Source organism: Ochotona curzoniae, unplaced genomic scaffold, assembly GCF_017591425.1.
Source record: "Ochotona curzoniae isolate NIBS_2020 unplaced genomic scaffold, NIBS_Ocur_1.0 contig_2321, whole genome shotgun sequence".
In the NCBI taxonomy this organism is placed as follows: domain Eukaryota; kingdom Metazoa; phylum Chordata; class Mammalia; order Lagomorpha; family Ochotonidae; genus Ochotona; species Ochotona curzoniae.
Window position 1 is genome coordinate 7,802,802 of NW_024465421.1, and position 15,708 is coordinate 7,818,509.

The following is a 15,708-nucleotide window of genomic DNA, read 5'->3' on the forward strand; positions in this document are numbered from 1 at the left end:
ACTGTTGCCTAACAAGAGAGGACAGAGCCACTGGAAGGAGTGCTGAGGGGGGCTGCTCCTTTTATTAATGACAAACTTTCTCTAAAGGGAGTATAGCGCCCCTCCCCTTTGTGCATGACCCCAGTGCTTCATCCCTTCAAGTACTACCCTCTCTTCAGAAGAAGAGGCCTCGCATTCGCCTGCCGATGCCTTGTCGGTCATAGAGGACGTTGAACTTGTTCACAAACTGGTTCATGGTGTTGCATGTCTTGGTGATGGTGCCGAGGTAGGCCATGAGCCCCACGTCGTTGCATTGCTGGGAGGGAATAGAAAGAACCAGTTCTCTTGTGTCCCTCAGTGGGGCCCCCATCCTGAGAGTGAAACCTCCCGACCAGCATCTCATACTCACATCATAAAAGTCTGTCTTGAACTTGTCTGTGCTGAGCACGGGGAGGCAGTGACACAAAGCGTAGGCCTCCCGCAGGATCTCATGATTAAACGGAACCTCTCCTACAGACAGACCGAGACTGCATTAACGTGGATGCTGTCACTTTCCCAGCGGGGGGGATGTGGAAAAGCGGCAGGGAAGCCAGAGGCTCATGCTACCTGCTTCAGAGGCCTTGACGTACTCCAAGATGAGCTTCACGCGGCTGTGCAGCATCTTGATGGCGCTGTGCTGGGCAATCAGGTGCTCGGCCACTGCAGGGGACAAGGACAAGGGCAGGCTGAGAGGGTGTCAGCCACGACCTTCACCCCTCCTTCCAGGGAATCCCCATTACCAGTAGAGTTCTCTCCACTGCCTGTGGCTGTCATCCGGGCCACATGATCCACTCCAATACGTTCAGCCTCCTCTGTAGCCAGTGTGTACGTCAGCTCAGCAAACAGCATTGTGGCCTGTGGGGCAGGGCACCCCCCAGGGGGAGAGTGAGAAGCAGGACACATGCCTTGGGCAGGACCTGAGGGGCGAATGGTCCGGCATTACCTCTCCATTGATGATATCGATGACAGACTCGAACACGCTGACTGGGAGCTGTGGAGAACAGAGAATGGCCCTTACCACCAGCCAGTGTGCACTGCTAAAAACGGGCATCTCCTCCCACCTGACCTTCACGAGAGGCTAAGGTGGGATTATCCCCGTTTGGAGGTTAAACGGCACCCAAAGCCACCCAGCCAGCAGGTGGCAAACGGGCAGAATGGAGGGAGAGTCAACTCTGCCTTCCCCAGTAGACAAGCATGGCCCGAGCCTGGTGCTACTCACATCTGTGTGCTTGGTCATGGGGTTCAACTTCAGAAAGAGGGGGCTCTCGATGATCTCACACACCTGGAAGAGGGATGCCACCACAGAAGTCAATATGCCCCCCTCCTCCCCTCTTCACTCCCCTCGATGCAGAGCGGTGAGCTGGTGCAAATACCTGCTTATGCACGTGGATGTCGGAGGGGTCGGGCGGTCCCCCTGTGGTATACCAGCCCAGGAACTCCAACTCCTTGAATACCTGTTTAACTAGACAATACATGGTATTTCCTTAATTCTCTTCACCATAATGCTTCCATTCCCATGTCCCTGTTGATTTCTTCCCAACCCTCTTCATCCCCTCTCTTTTTTTGGAAACTCTCCCCCCCCACCCTCCCCCACCCAACACCTCTCCCAAGCTTGGGTGCCCTCTCACACTGCTCCTCCTTGGTGTAATAATATTCCTTGTCAATGATAATCTTCTCCTCCACAGTGTGGGACAGCAGTTCAAAAGAGTTCATCACCTCGATATTCCGGCCCTCCTGCTTCCCGATGAGGGCCCCAATCACTGCGGGGAAGACAAGGAACACGTGAGGGGTGCAGGCAAGGGAACCCCCAAACTTGATGCTCCTGGCGGTGTGTGGGCAAGCAGCGACTAAGGGAGGAGCCCACCGGGGCAGATGACGGAGGAGGGGAGGTCAGAGGAGGCCGCTCACCCTGCATCGGCCGCCCCTCCTGGGAGCGCATGCGGATCCAGTGGTCTGAGATGTTGAGAATGACGAGAGGATGAAGGGCGACGGAAACACTGCCGGTCACTCCGGAGGCCATGACGCTGGGGACGACTGAGTGGGGCGGGGAGAGGGGAAGCAGAGTGGGTGGGAGTCCGGACACCCACGTTCCTCCTCGGGAGATGGGAGTGGGGGACCACACAGCGCTCCCGGGAGTCGACCCAGCGACAGACGATGCTGTTCCGCTCTCCGCACGTCTCCCGAGAGTCCACGAGGGCCTTGCCGCACCCCTGAACGAGCTCTCCAGCACTCGTCCCCACACAGCCCCGTTACCTGCTGCATCCACCTCCATCCCGCTGCTCCCTCCGGTCCCGTTCGCCGCAGCCGCCGCCGCCGCCATTTTCCCCGCGCCCGCCAGCTTCGGCCCCGCCCCCTTCCCTCGCGGCTTCCGTACCGCGAGCTGCGCCTGCGCAGTGTCCCCGCGCGGGGGGGGGCGGGACGGAGCGCCCAGTTCCTGAGCGTGGCTGCCTCAGTCACTTCATTCTCTGCTTCTGAGTCGTCGCCGTCGGGAGAATTACGATCAGGATCGCTGAATTCTTCCGATGGCCGCAGAATGAAAGCCGTGTCCGTGCATGGATCTGCACGTCCCGTTTTTCCTCCTTCCAAATAAATACTAATATCAGGTTCGGCTTTCGCCCAGGGCCCAACTCAGATTGTAAGTTAGTTCTGGTGGCCATGGAGCCCAGTTTCAGTTCACACTTGTCAAAGGAGTGGACCTGAAAACTCCTGCAGGGCCAGGGGGTCTTTGGTTACCAAGGAAAAGTTAAAATGTATCTCATTCGGTGGGGGCAGATGTTTGGCTCGGTTAAGTCGCTGTTTGGGACACCAACATTATACAAGGGTTCTTGTTCCTGTTCGGGCTCTGCCAGCAAAGCTCCTTCCTGGGGAGTAATGGGCTCCTGCCTTCACCTCAGTCCAGTACCGGCTGTTAAGAGCATCTGGGGAGTTCCACGCTGTGGACTAACAGGAGAGCTGGTTCTGCCTTTTAAATAAAATGAGAAATAAATAAATAAATAAATATTTTAAAAAATAATTTATTTGGGCCCAGCGCAATAGCGTAGTGGCTAAAGTCCTCACCTTGCCTGTGCCGGGATCCCAAAATGAGCTCCGGTTCATATCCTAGCAGCTCTACTTCCCATCCAGCGCCTTGCTTGTGGCCTGAGAAAGCAGACGAGGACGGCCCAAAGCCTTGGGACCCTGCACCCGCGTGGGAGATCCAGAAGAAGCTCCTGGCTTCAGATTGGCTCATCTCTGGCCATTGTGGCTCCTTGGGGAGTGAATCAGTGGACGGAAGATCTTCTCTGTCTCTCCTCCTTTCTCCTCTCTGTATATCTCACTTGCCAATAAAAATAAATAAAATTAAAAAAATAAAAAGATAAGTCATATTTTTAGGAAAGATGGGCAGTTTCTAAGCAGTATAGTGTGTCCCAGCTAGACTGAACTGACAGCTGAAATAAAAGCAAAAATTATTATAGGGTTGGTAAAGTTGATAGTGGTATTCGCTATCTGACATTGAAAAACATTTGCCTTTTTAATTGTGTTAAATGTACAACTCATGAAATGTAATTATAGTGTAACTGAAGGATGACCTTGAAATTCAATCAATTGATTATTCCCAATTTAGAAATAAGTTTACTCCTCATTTCTTAAAATACATTATATGTTTTTAAAACTATAAAAACAAGCCAAGTTGAATTACGGTATTAGTACAGTTGTCTTTCCATTGCTCTCCCACGTTCCAACAAAAACATCCAGTGTTTTTATTTGTATTGACACACAAAGCATTGCTGTGTTGGTTTGTTAACTTCCTTTTCTAGAGTGGTGGTGACCACTCTGGCAGGAGACAGAGCAGAAGGTCTAAAAAACAAAGATATTGGGAGGCGGTGGGGCTGGAGTGTTGGCTCAGTTGGCTGATCTTCGGGTGCTATTATCCCATTTGGGAGCTGATGCTTGTCCCAGTTGCTCCGCTTCCCATTCAGCTTCCTACATGTAGCCTGGGAAAACAGTGGAGGATGATCCAAAGTTTTGGGATCCTGTACCCACATGGAAGACCTGGAGGGGGCTCCTGGCTTCAGATTGGCTCAGTTACAGCTGTTGCAGCCATTTGGGCAGTGAACAAGAGGATGGAAGATCTTCTTCTCTGTCTTTCTCTCTATAAATCTGCCTTTCCAATAAAAATAAATCTTTAAAAAATAATTTAAAATATTTATTTATCTATTTGGAGGTCAGAGTTGCAGAGGGAGAAGGAAAGACAGAGAAAGATCTTCATTTGCTGGTTCATGCTCCAGAAGGCCACAAAGGCAGGGGCTGAGCCAAGCCAAAGCCAGGAGCTTGGAACTCCATCCAGGTTTCCCACATGGTGGATGGGGGTCCAAAACACTTGAGCCATGTGCTGATGTTTGCCAAACCATTAGCAGTAAGCTGGATTGGAAATGGAGCAATTGAGACATGAGATGGTACCCATATGGGATGCCAACATAGCAGGTGTAGGCTTTACTTCTGTCCCACTGTTGCCCAGATAAAGAAGGAAGGAAAGGAGGAAGAAAGAAAGAAAAAACTAAAGTGAGAGACTGGAAAGAATTCTGAGTCCCTGGCTGTGGCCTGGACCAGTACTAGTCATTGCAACCATTTGGAGTGAACCAACAGATGAAAAACCTCTTGTATTTTCCTGTCTCTATCACTTTACCTTTTGAATAAATTAATACAGCTTTTAAAAACTCCCACACATCAAATAAATAAGATAAATTATGCATTAAAAAAAATCCTCCCACAAGCAGATCTGGAGATTAGAAGTCTGAAATTGTGAAGACCACAGAGCCAGGCTCCTGTGAGGGGAGATTGGGTACTCATCTTTCCAGCACTTTTTTTCCCAAAGATTTATTTTTATTGTGAAGTCAGATATACAGAGAAGAGGATAGGCAGAGAGGAAGATCTTCCATCTGCTGATTAACTCCCCAAGTGGCTGCAACAGCCAGAGATGAGCCGATCCAAAGCCAGGAGCCAGGAGCCTCTTCCAGGTCTCCCATTTGGGTACAGGGTCCCAAGGCATTGGATGGTTTTCGACTGCTTTCCCAGGCCACAAGCAGGGAGCTGGATGGGAAGCAGAGCTATTGGGATATGAACCGATGCCCATATAGGATCCTGGTGTGCAAGGTGAGGACTTTAGCTGCTAGGCCACCATGCTGGGCCCATAGCATTTACTTTGTACAAAGCTTTACATATATTTTCCAGAAATGATAAAACTCCCAGAAGATGTGTGTAGGATTTATGTAAATATTGGGTCACTGTAGAACAGGAACTTGCACATCCAGGACTGGGGTATCCAGGAAAGTTGCAGGGATGGAGTTGACTGTAGACATATCTGTGTTTGTCTCCTTAATTGTGGTTTCTGAAATGTCCTCCCTTACCAGGAGGCGGTATTTAACACTTACCTGCATCCTGTCTCGCTTCATGGCTTTGCACTGGCTGTTCCTTGCACCTAGAACATTCCTGCTTCCTTCATGGGCAGCATCGCTCCACAGAAAGTCTTCCCACTGGCCCTGCTGTCAGTCAGCTCCTTCTAGTAACTCCATATATCTCAGGACTGGTTATAGCTTCTAGTTGGCACAGTCAGAGGTGCTATATTCCCGGGTGCAACAGGTGTCTCAGCTCAGGGGAATAAAAGCTATCCCGGCAGCCAGTCAGGAGAGCCTTTTCCACAGGCCAGAACGAGATCTCATCTTGTATGTAACCGCAAGAACTTGACTTCTATAATGCGGTAGCTCTGGCCCTGGTGCCCTCCATTTATTCCTGAATGGCTTTGTGTCGCTGCCCTTAAAGCAGAACAAACGCTCTGACGAGCTGCAGCAACCTTATAGGGGGCATTCTCCAGTAGGAGACACGATCATTTCGTTTGTTTAGAAGCAAGTTTCAGACAAGGGTACTTTTTTCTGCTGATGAATTCTCTTCAGGAGTCTCACCGCGTACTGCGGCCCTTAGGGACTCGAACCCGGGGAAAGTGTGGAAAGGGGACCAGGGGTCGGCACCCGAGCATGCGCTCTGGACTCGAGGGCCGCGCCTGCGCCTTAGTGCACTTGGCCTGACCAGCAGGGGGAGCAGCCGAGCCGGCCCCGAGTGTCGCGCCCGGAGTCCTTGCCAGCCTGTCAGCGGCGCCCAGACAGCCAACCACCGAGACACGAAGACCTCCCGTTTTCCTAGAGAGAACAAGTGGGCGTGGGAGGAGGGTGGAACATCAAGGTGCAGTGGGTGGTGGTTAAAAACACACACACACACACACACACATACACACACACACAGACCGACCCGGAAACGAAAACAGGGCCAACTTCCGTTCTTTGTTCTGTGCCCTGTGTGTGGGTCTGTGACAGGGTGACCATCCGGGCCTGGTCTGTGTCCGATCCCCCCCAAATCTCCCGTCCCCGCCCCCAGGGTGAGTCCGGCCGTCCCGCGGCACCCCGTTTCTCTCCCTCCCCTGAAGCCGGTTCGCGACTCCACTCCCCCTCGCAGCGGGATCCCGAGTGAGTTGGGGAGAACGGGCTCAAGGTTCAGGCTTTGGTAACCCCGACAATGCCCTGCTCGCACATTTTGAAAGTTGGGGGAAAAAAAAAAGTTGGCGACAGCGACCCTAGCTGGGTCCTTCTCTCGGGTGCTTCTACGTTGAATCGCGCCCGGCGCAGGCAAGTCCACGAAGTTTGCTTTTGACACAGCCGGTATGAGGATCCCAGCTCTGCAAAGTGTTTGCAGTTAGAACTAGGGCTGAGAGCCGGTGCACAGCCGGGTTCCCCCATACATCGAGTCCTTTTATGGGACGTGTGGATGGGGGCGAGTGAGGCAGCCGGTCCTAGGGCGACCGTGAGCAGGAGTTGAGGTTGACTTTGAGAATCTTAGCAAAACAGTTGTATGGTGACCTCAATCAGCGCCTGTTAGCCTGTGGCCTCCCTTCCCCGCCCCCCGCCTCTATCTTCATAAATCATAAATGAGGTCTGTATGAAGATTTCAAATAGCTTTTGTTTCTGACTCACCCAACCATTGTCACCAACCAAAGTCAGAGTTCCTAGGAACAGGCTGCCGGATTCCCAGCCATCATCATTTTGGCCTTCAAGGAACTAACTCCAGAGAAGGGAGGAAAGAATCCTGGTAAAGCACTCCAGGGCTCAGGGTTTCTTTTGTTTTCTTTTTTGATTTCTCCTGCAAGGCCATCTCTCATTGCCTGGGAAGGACTGGGGTGGGGTGGGGCGGGGACGGCTCTGACTGAATTCAGCTGTGTGTGTGTGTGTGTGTGTCGTGGGTGCACAATGGAGTTTTCTTTCCACGGGTAGCATTGTTGAGGGGTTTGTCTTTGCTGGACACAGCTGCGAGGAAGGCAGGTTGCTGTGTTCTCTGGGGCCTTTGCCCCTCTAAAGCAACGTTTCTGCCCGACAGTGGCTGCTGGGAGTTGCAGGACGGTGATGGGTGGCAGGCGTGTGTCGGCATGACCGCCAGCTGGGCCTGGTGTGGTGCTTTTCAGTGTGTTAGTGGGTGCCTCATCCCCCCTCTCCATCCCAAGGCTAGACTTCTTGGTACTTCCAAGGACCCTCAGGGGAGGCCCCTCCCCCTCTTATGCCTCAAGTAACACAGTCTCTATACTTCTGTACATTCCTGATTATTTTTTCTCCCTAATTCCTTGTGGTATTATTTTTGCGGTGTAGTTGATACTCAACAAATGTTTGTTTTTATGAGCAAATAAGAGAGGGATGTGGATAAAACCCGGAGTGTTTTCCCCGTGCTGCTATAAGGACACTGGTAGTTGCTGTACCTTTCCAGATGTTGATCTTGTCCCGGGATTCGGGTGCGAGGTAGAACCTTCCATCCTGGACTTGTGCACCCACTCTGCTGTTTTAAACACCATTCAGAGTGTGTGGGAGGAGCCAAAGGTGAGCTGTTAAAGGGAAACTGCTTCTCTTTAGTAGTTCTCATGTTAGTTTCCTTGTGGGGTACCTATTTCCCTGGATCTGAAAGACATTCCTTCCGCCCTCAGGAGGTACTGACTTGAAGCTAGGACCCCTCTTGGGCTCCGAGGGTCCTTGAAAGGATCTTCAGCTTTTGTGTCTTCTGTGCTTCCTCATCCCACTCAGAACCTGCTTCCCGCTGCAGCTGCAGAGAGGAGACCCGGGACCCATGGAAACGCAGGCTGACCGCATCCCGCAGGAACCCCAGGCCCTGCTGGAGAGTGGTGAGCAATGAAGATGATTTATTCTTGTATTCAGTAGGTCGACGATTATTTATCGAACTCTCTTGTGCACCAGGCCCTGGGCTAGCTAGCTTCTGAATTCCAGATTTTAGGACATATCCTGCTGTTCACAGCTTACAGCCTAGTGAGAAAAGTCCATAGCTAGACAGAGGGATTATTAATTTTTAAGATTTGATTATTTATTTATTTATTTTAAAGGTTTTTTTTTTTTTTTTTTTTTTTTTTTTAGGGCCCAGAGCAATACCGTAGTGGTTGAGGTCATCGCCGTGCATACGCCAGGATCCTATAAGGTCGCTGGTTCTAATCCCAGTGGCCCTGCTTCCCATCCAGCTCCCTGCTTGTGGACTGGGAAAGCAGTTGAGGACGGCCCAAATTCTTGGGACCCTGCACCTGTGTGTGAGACCCTGAAGAGCTCCTGGCTCCTGTCCTCACTGCCTTCCCAGGCCACAAGCAGGGAGCTGGACGGGAAGTGGAGCTGCCAGGATTAGAACCAGCATTCATATGGGATCCCGGCACATTCAAGGCGAGGACTTTAGCCACTAGGCCACCGTGCCTGGCCCAGATTTATTTATTTTTATGGGAAAGTCAAATACACTGAGAAGAGGAGAGACAGAGAGGAAGATCTTCCATCTGCTGGTTCACTCCCAAAGTGGCCTCAACAGCCAGATCCAAAGCCAGGAGGTTCTTCTGGGTCTCCCATGTGGGTGCAGGATCCCAAGGCTTTGGACTGTCCTCGACTGCTTTCCCAGACCATAATCAGGGAGCTGGATGGGAAGTGGAGCAGCTTGGACACAAACCAGTACCCATATGGGATCCCGGTGTGTGTTAAGCAAGGATTTAGCCGCTAGGTTATTGTGCTGAGCCCCCCAACAGAGGCGTTTTTGAAGCGTTGTGGGTATCTTTTGCAGGATTAATGTATGAATTCCGTTTGTCCTGTGCTCTGAAGCAGCCACCTTCATAGTCCTGGTTTATGCTGTTTCGGAGCACACTGTGAGAGGGGAGTCAAGATGAATGGATCAGAACCCTATAAAAATAATGTTGCTTTCCTAGGCTGATCATAGGGCCAGTTAGTTTTCATGGGTACTGCTTTTCATGTTTATCAGGAAGCAAAAGCATTTAAAGACCTGTTGTCTAAATGATGAGATTAGGGTCTCTAAGAGACAAACATATAAACCCAAGAATTAAAGAAAAAGTTACTTGGTTGGGAAACGTATAGTGTACAGGTTTGGTTTGGGAATATAGATAATCTGCTGGGTAGGTTTTCTTTGCTGTGGTCTGAGAACCTCATGTAAGGGTCTGGGAAGGGCAATGGAGGGGACAGGAGTGGCATATCCTGGCCAAGCTTGGGAGAAAGGCATGCATACAGTAATGATCCTAGAGAAGGCTGGATGATTTCCCTGGCAGAGGAGTAACTGGGGAGAAAGGCGGTGTCTGGGAAGGATTGGAGATGGAAAATCTATAGGACTGCGATGGGATGGATCATGGTGAACGCCTCCGTTAGGAGCAGCTGCCGAGGAAGTGCGAGGGATCTGGGTCCTGGGTTGTGCCAGGGGCCTGGGAATGTTCCAGGGCTTAGGAGATCAGTTGGGCAAGCGGACAGAGGGAATATAGACTCATTCTGGGATCCTTGTATTGCCCGTCAGCGCTTTCTGCCTCCAAAGTTCCTACGTTTTCTGACAAGAACAGCCTGGGAGATGAGATGTTGGCAGCTGCGCCTCTCAAGGCCAAGTCCCAGGTGAGCCGTGCCCCATTGTAAACTGACTTGTACAAGAGCATCCCGTTCAGGGCCCTAAACCTGGATTTCAGCTCTCAGGACCCTGCTGCTTTCCTACAGAATAACAGACCTTGACCTTCTACTTTTCATTTGAGAAAAATAACAGTCATTTAATTGGAAAGGTAAAGAGATGAAGAGAACACCTCCATCCAGTGGTTCACTCTTCAGATTCCTGCAGCAGGTGGGGCTGGGCTGGGCCACACCCAGATCTCTCTCCAGGTAGAAGGAGCTTGAGGGCTTGAGCAGTCACCAGGGTGCGTGTGAGCAGGAAGCTGGATCAGAAGCAGACACGGGACCTGAAGCATTTCCACTGGGCTCTTAACTGCTGTGCCAAACACTGGCTCTGCTTTGGCCCTTGTCTCTCTTCCTGTGTTCTGACCTCTTTTATTCCCCCCACTACCCGAGGAGTCATTGTTCACTTGTGTCCTGAGTGGTTTTTGGTGGTAGCCATCCCTCTGGTGAGCCTGAAGCTGCAGCTTCCGTCTTGTTTCAGGAGCTGGTGACATTTGAGGATGTGGCTGTGTACTTCATCTGGAAGGAGTGGAAGCGTTTGGAACCTGCGCAGAGAAACCTCTACAGGGATGTGATGCTGGAGAATTACGGGAACGTGTTCTCACTGGGTAAGCGCCAGGCCTGCACCTTGTCAACACACCTCCCTGCTGCTTCTTTGCCTCCTTGTTGGTTGGTAACATTCTATTCACAGAGAACAATTAGCAAAGGGCTGACTTAGTCTCAGAAAATTCTGTGGCTGAACACAGTAGCTTAATTAGCTAATCTTCTCCTCTCAAGTGTCAGGATCTCATCAGACCAAAGCTGAGAGCCAGAAACTCCACCTGGTGTCCGTATGGGTGCCTAAGCCCATGGACTTGGGCCATCCTCTGCTGCTTTCCCAAGTGCCTTAAGAGAGAGCTGGATTGAAGCAGCTGGGACTTGAATCAGTATCCATATGGGATGCTGGCATTGAGGGCAATGGCTTAATCCATTACACCACAGCACTGGCCCTGCAGAAATGAGCTTTTTAACCTGGACTTTTAGTTCCTCATCTCTCACCCCACTTTCAGGGTGAACGTTTCCCGAGCTGCAGAGAGTCTTCTTCCTCCTGTGAGCCTTTCTCTGCTTCCCCCAGCTCTGAGTCTAAGCCCTATTTGACCAGGGTTGCCCATGCCCTATGTCCTTCCCTGTGAGCAAATTCCCATTCCTGTATTCTGAGAACTCACAGTCCTGGCTGGAAGGGGCAGAACTTCTAAGGGTCCTGAGTTTGCAAAGAACTAAGGACAGGTCCCTAGAAATACCTACTCAGGTGAGCAAAAAACAGCTATCTCATTACTTAGCTTTACTTCTTAAAATAACTATATCTATAACTATAATTATATATATAATTAGTTTCTTTGCTTGAAGTTCCCTTTAGAAACACCAGAGTAGTGAAAATGGAGAGCACTCGGACACTTAGTGTTCCATAGAAGTATTGCCTTCCAGGTTTAGGGCCCAAAGGTGGACTAAACTGTCAGGCCTGTTTGCACAGGTGGGGGTGACCACAGGGCTGGTGTGCTCGCCTGGCTCTAGGCGTCCCTGGATTCCTTTTGTCTGCTCCTTCGTGCTGTGCAGCTGCTTTTCTTTACTCGGCCTCATCTTGGTCCGCAGCCGTCCGTGTCTGGTTTCCTAGGTTTACTCTGCTCTGTCATTCCTCACGTCCTGTAGTCACCATCACCCAGTTATGTCTGCTGGCTCTGGCCTTCCAGAAGACTCTGCCACTGCCTTATGTACACGGCCTTCCTCCTGTGATTTGGGTTTCCTGCATGTCTGCCTGAGCCATCCTCCCCTCTTAAATCCTCAGCTTTCTTCATACTCTCAGCTCTTTTCTCCATGATCTTGATTTTCTGTCTTGCTCCCTCCCTGTTTCCTTGGCCCAGTTTCCTATGTTGCCACAGTTACACATATGGGCAGGTCCCTTTGTAGGCATATAGAAGTGTGTGCTTTTAGCAGTATAAATATGTCATGTGACTATTCTGCTGTCTGAAAGACATTTGCCTTTCTTATTGTGGCAGATGGTGAGACCAGAACTGAGAACAAGCAAGACATTTCTCAGGAGAGAGGATCCCATGGGGTGCTATTGGGAAGATTCCAAAAGGACATTTCTCAGGGCCTTAAGTTTGAAGAAGCCTACAAACAAGAAGTCAGTCTAAAGAAGCAGCTTGGGCACTCCTCGGGCAAACGATTAAATAGGAAGATGCCAGTGACGGTTGGCGAGAAGTTCATGCCCACAGAACAGAGAAGTGAGAAGTACAACGAATTTGATAGCAGCTTCACTGTGAGTCCCAACCTGATTTCACATCAGAGACTTCCTATGGGAGACAGACCTCATAAGTGTGATGAATGTAGCAAGAGCTTTAATCGAACTTCAGACCTTATTCAGCACCAGAGGATCCACACTGGGGAGAAGCCCTATGAATGTAGTGAGTGTGGGAAGGCCTTCAGCCAGAGCTCACACCTGATTCAGCACCAGAGGATCCACACAGGCGAGAAGCCCTACGAGTGTAACGACTGTGGGAAGACCTTCAGCTGCAGCTCTGCTCTCATTCTGCATCGGAGGATCCACACTGGAGAGAAGCCTTACGAATGTAACGAGTGTGGGAAAACCTTTAGCTGGAGCTCCACCCTCACTCACCACCAGAGAATCCACACTGGCGAGAAACCCTATGCTTGCAATGAATGTGGAAAGGCCTTCAGTAGGAGCTCCACCCTTATCCACCACCAGAGAATCCACACTGGAGAAAAGCCCTATGAATGTAATGAGTGTGGGAAGGCCTTCAGCCAGAGTTCTCACCTCTATCAGCACCAGAGAATCCACACTGGAGAGAAGCCCTACGAATGTATGGAGTGTGGAGGGAAGTTTACTTACAGTTCAGGCCTTATTCAGCATCAAAGAATTCACACCGGGGAGAATCCCTATGAATGTAGCGAGTGTGGGAAAGCCTTCAGGTATAGCTCAGCTCTTGTCCGCCACCAGAGAATTCACACTGGAGAGAAGCCTTTGAATGTAACGGGTATGAGCAAAAGCTCTCTCAGAGTTCCTGCTGAAGTAAATATCAGAGAGTCCACATGAACGGGAACCACAGCTCTGTCTTCCTCTCTTCCTGCCTTACTAACCTAAGTACTCACAGCTTAGGATGTGTCCCTCCAACTTCAACCTTCCACTGTAGAGAGTGGGGCACACTGGGTAAATCACCCTGGTATGGGGATCAGTGACCTAGTAGTAGCCTGGAAAAATTAGGAGGCAAGCAGCAGATGAGGTGCTGGGAACAGAAGGAAACGCTGCGGCCAGTTGCCCCATTTCAAAGGAGTTTGCACTAAAGCATTTTTGTCACACCAGAGGAGCCTTTCTTTCTGACACGGGGTTGGAAGCAGAGTGGGAGCAGAATTCCACGGATTCCACCAGGCGGGGCTGTCACAGCACACAGGGCAGTGGAAAGATGTTCTGGGTCCTGCTGTCTCCTAGCAGCGGGAGATGCAGACCGTATTTCAAGACCCCTGTTTTTCAAACCACAGTCAAGTTGTGGAAATGTACTGTTTGTTTTAATTAATTATGGTCATCTGGGGCTGAGGGGTTTGTTATTTTACTGAGTTATTTATTTTTTTAATGTCTAATTGGTAGGGCTCTTGGATCAGCAAGACCATGTTTTAGAGAAACCTGGCAATATTATACACAGATCCTTTGTCTTTCCTGCTGTGATGGGACTGACTGGGGAAAGTGTTCAGTGACAAGGCCTCTGGCATCTGTCCTCCCCCTTGCTCCTCCTATGAAGAAAAGTGATTTAATCCCAACCTTAGTTAGCAAGGGTGCTTTCAGGAAGCTCAGCCAGCCTGCCGGGCCCTCTGACACATCTGATCTCTGCCCCCAGCAGCCCATGGCTTGTGGCTCCACCACCTCGGACTTCCACAGCCAAGGGTCAACACAAACAAAGTAAAACCCAGAGAAGGCAAGTCGTTGCCCATGACTGGGTAGTGGGTTCTCTGCTGGGTGTGGGTGGGACTCCCCGAGTTTTCCCAGCCCAGGGATCCGCCCCCATTGTGTTTTCCCAACCCTGCTCATCCTGTAGCATCAACAAAGTGCACTATTAAACCAAATAGTTTTTCAGAAGGAGAGATTGAGTGTGTTTTTCTGCAGGCACCAGATCAGGTAAAAAGGACACAATGACTAAAAATGGAATCCGAAAATTAACCATTACATTTTCTGTGCAGACAACCATTTCCCTTTTCCCTTCAGTCCCCGTCACCCTGCTTTACATACCAACAGAGACTCTAGAAATCGCAGCTCTTGCTGAGCATCCGAATTGCTGGGAAGGGTTCTGCCTCCAGGTTACTTCCGTGGTTGGCTTCTGTTCTCCCTTTCTCAAGCCACACTGCTGATCACCTGTAACAGAGATTTCCAAGGACATTTCCAAGTAAAGCAAAGGACTTTCATTCTTAATGTCTCCACCCATCCCAAATCATGCCCACACCCCACACTTTGATAAAGAATTCTGAGAAAGGCTATGTAATGTTTCTTTTAAAAGAAAAAAAAAAGATTTATTTTTATTGAGAAGTCAGATACACAGAGAGGAAGAGAGACAGAGGAAGATCCTCCATCCGAAGGTTCACTCCTCAAGCGGCTGCAACAGCTAGAGCTGAGCCAACCCAAAGCCAGGGGCCAGGAACCTCCTCCAGATCCCCCATGCAGGTGCAGGGTCCCAAGGCCTTGGGCCATTCTTTACCGCTCTCCCAGGCCACAAGCAAGAAGCTGGATGGGAAGTAGAGCCACTCGGACTAGAACCAGCAACCATATGGGATCCCAGCGTGTGCAAGGCAAGTACCCCCAACCACTACGCTATTGTGCTGGGCCCCTATGTGATGTTTCTAAGAGAAAAGCCTATTTCTCCCTGGACACTTCAGGTAGCAAAAGTATGAAAGGTGGAGTGAAACAGTTAGTGAAAAGATTTGTTATTTTATAATCTTGGAGGGAGTTACCGTTCACTGGTTCAGTCCTCAAATGCACATTATGATTGCAGTCAGAACCAGGGGCTGGGAACTGAATTGGGGTCCCCCACATGGGACAGGAACCCAATTTAAGTGATCCCTGCTGCCTCGCAAGGTCTGCATTAGTAGGAAGTTGGAAACGGCAGCTGAAGCTCCTGTGATGTGGGATGCCGCTGTCCCAACTGCTATCAACTGGCAGGCCAAGTACCTGCCCTGTAGAGATTTTTTAAAAAGATCCCCCAAGGAGAAATTACTTTATTCATAAGTTATTTATTGTGTTTGGATTTTTTTCTTTCAACCTCATAAAAGTCCAATTAGATGCATTAAATAATAATAAGGTGGAAGGCTTTGAGACAAGCCAAGAATTACATAAATAACTTTTTACATACAAAGATATAATATGATTTCTGGAATTTTTTCCAGGAATGACAAGGGCTTCTCTTCCTCTGCAAGCTTCTCTTTTCTTGTGCATGGTCTGCTGCAGCTGCTAACATCACCAGCTTCCCAGTCAGCCCCACAGAAAGGTGGCACTGCTTCTGGACATGCCCCCACTGCCTGTTCACTCCCCATATAGCCCCGTGGCTGGAGCTGAGCCATCTGAAGCCAGGAGCTTCCTCCCACATGGGTGCAGGGTCTCAAGGCTTTGGACCATCCCCCATGGCTCTCCAGGCTGTAAGTACAGAGCTGGATTGGA

General features: G+C 50.2%; 2 protein-coding genes across 3 annotated transcripts; one reads left to right on the forward strand and one right to left on the reverse strand.

Annotated features, from left to right (window-relative positions):
• Window positions 1–46: 46 nt before the first annotated feature.
• Window positions 47–2,360, reverse strand: COPS6 (COP9 signalosome subunit 6). Its single transcript, XM_040972929.1, has 10 exons — window positions 2,272–2,360; window positions 1,927–2,052; window positions 1,647–1,778; window positions 1,392–1,480; window positions 1,238–1,300; window positions 962–1,009; window positions 759–873; window positions 586–678; window positions 389–489; window positions 47–295 (listed from the first exon to the last, which is right to left on the reverse strand). Exons 1-10 carry the CDS (start codon window positions 2,336–2,338, stop codon window positions 155–157), a joined length of 975 nt encoding a protein of 324 aa, XP_040828863.1. The 5' UTR covers window positions 2,339–2,360; the 3' UTR covers window positions 47–154.
• A 3,973-nt stretch (window positions 2,361–6,333) lies between these two features.
• On the forward strand, window positions 6,334–13,148 carry ZNF3 (zinc finger protein 3). 2 transcript variants are annotated; one of them, XM_040972931.1, is made up of 4 exons: window positions 6,334–6,427; window positions 9,871–9,962; window positions 10,495–10,621; window positions 12,047–13,148. In XM_040972931.1, the coding sequence occupies exons 2-4, from the start codon at window positions 9,927–9,929 to the stop codon at window positions 13,102–13,104; spliced, it is 1,221 nt and encodes a 406-aa protein (XP_040828865.1). In that variant the 5' UTR covers window positions 6,334–6,427; window positions 9,871–9,926; the 3' UTR covers window positions 13,105–13,148. The 2 variants fall into 2 exon arrangements, with proteins under 2 accessions (XP_040828865.1, XP_040828864.1); XM_040972930.1 differs by lacking the exon at window positions 6,334–6,427 and adding an exon at window positions 7,920–8,209.
• Window positions 13,149–15,708: the final 2,560 nt, after the last annotated feature.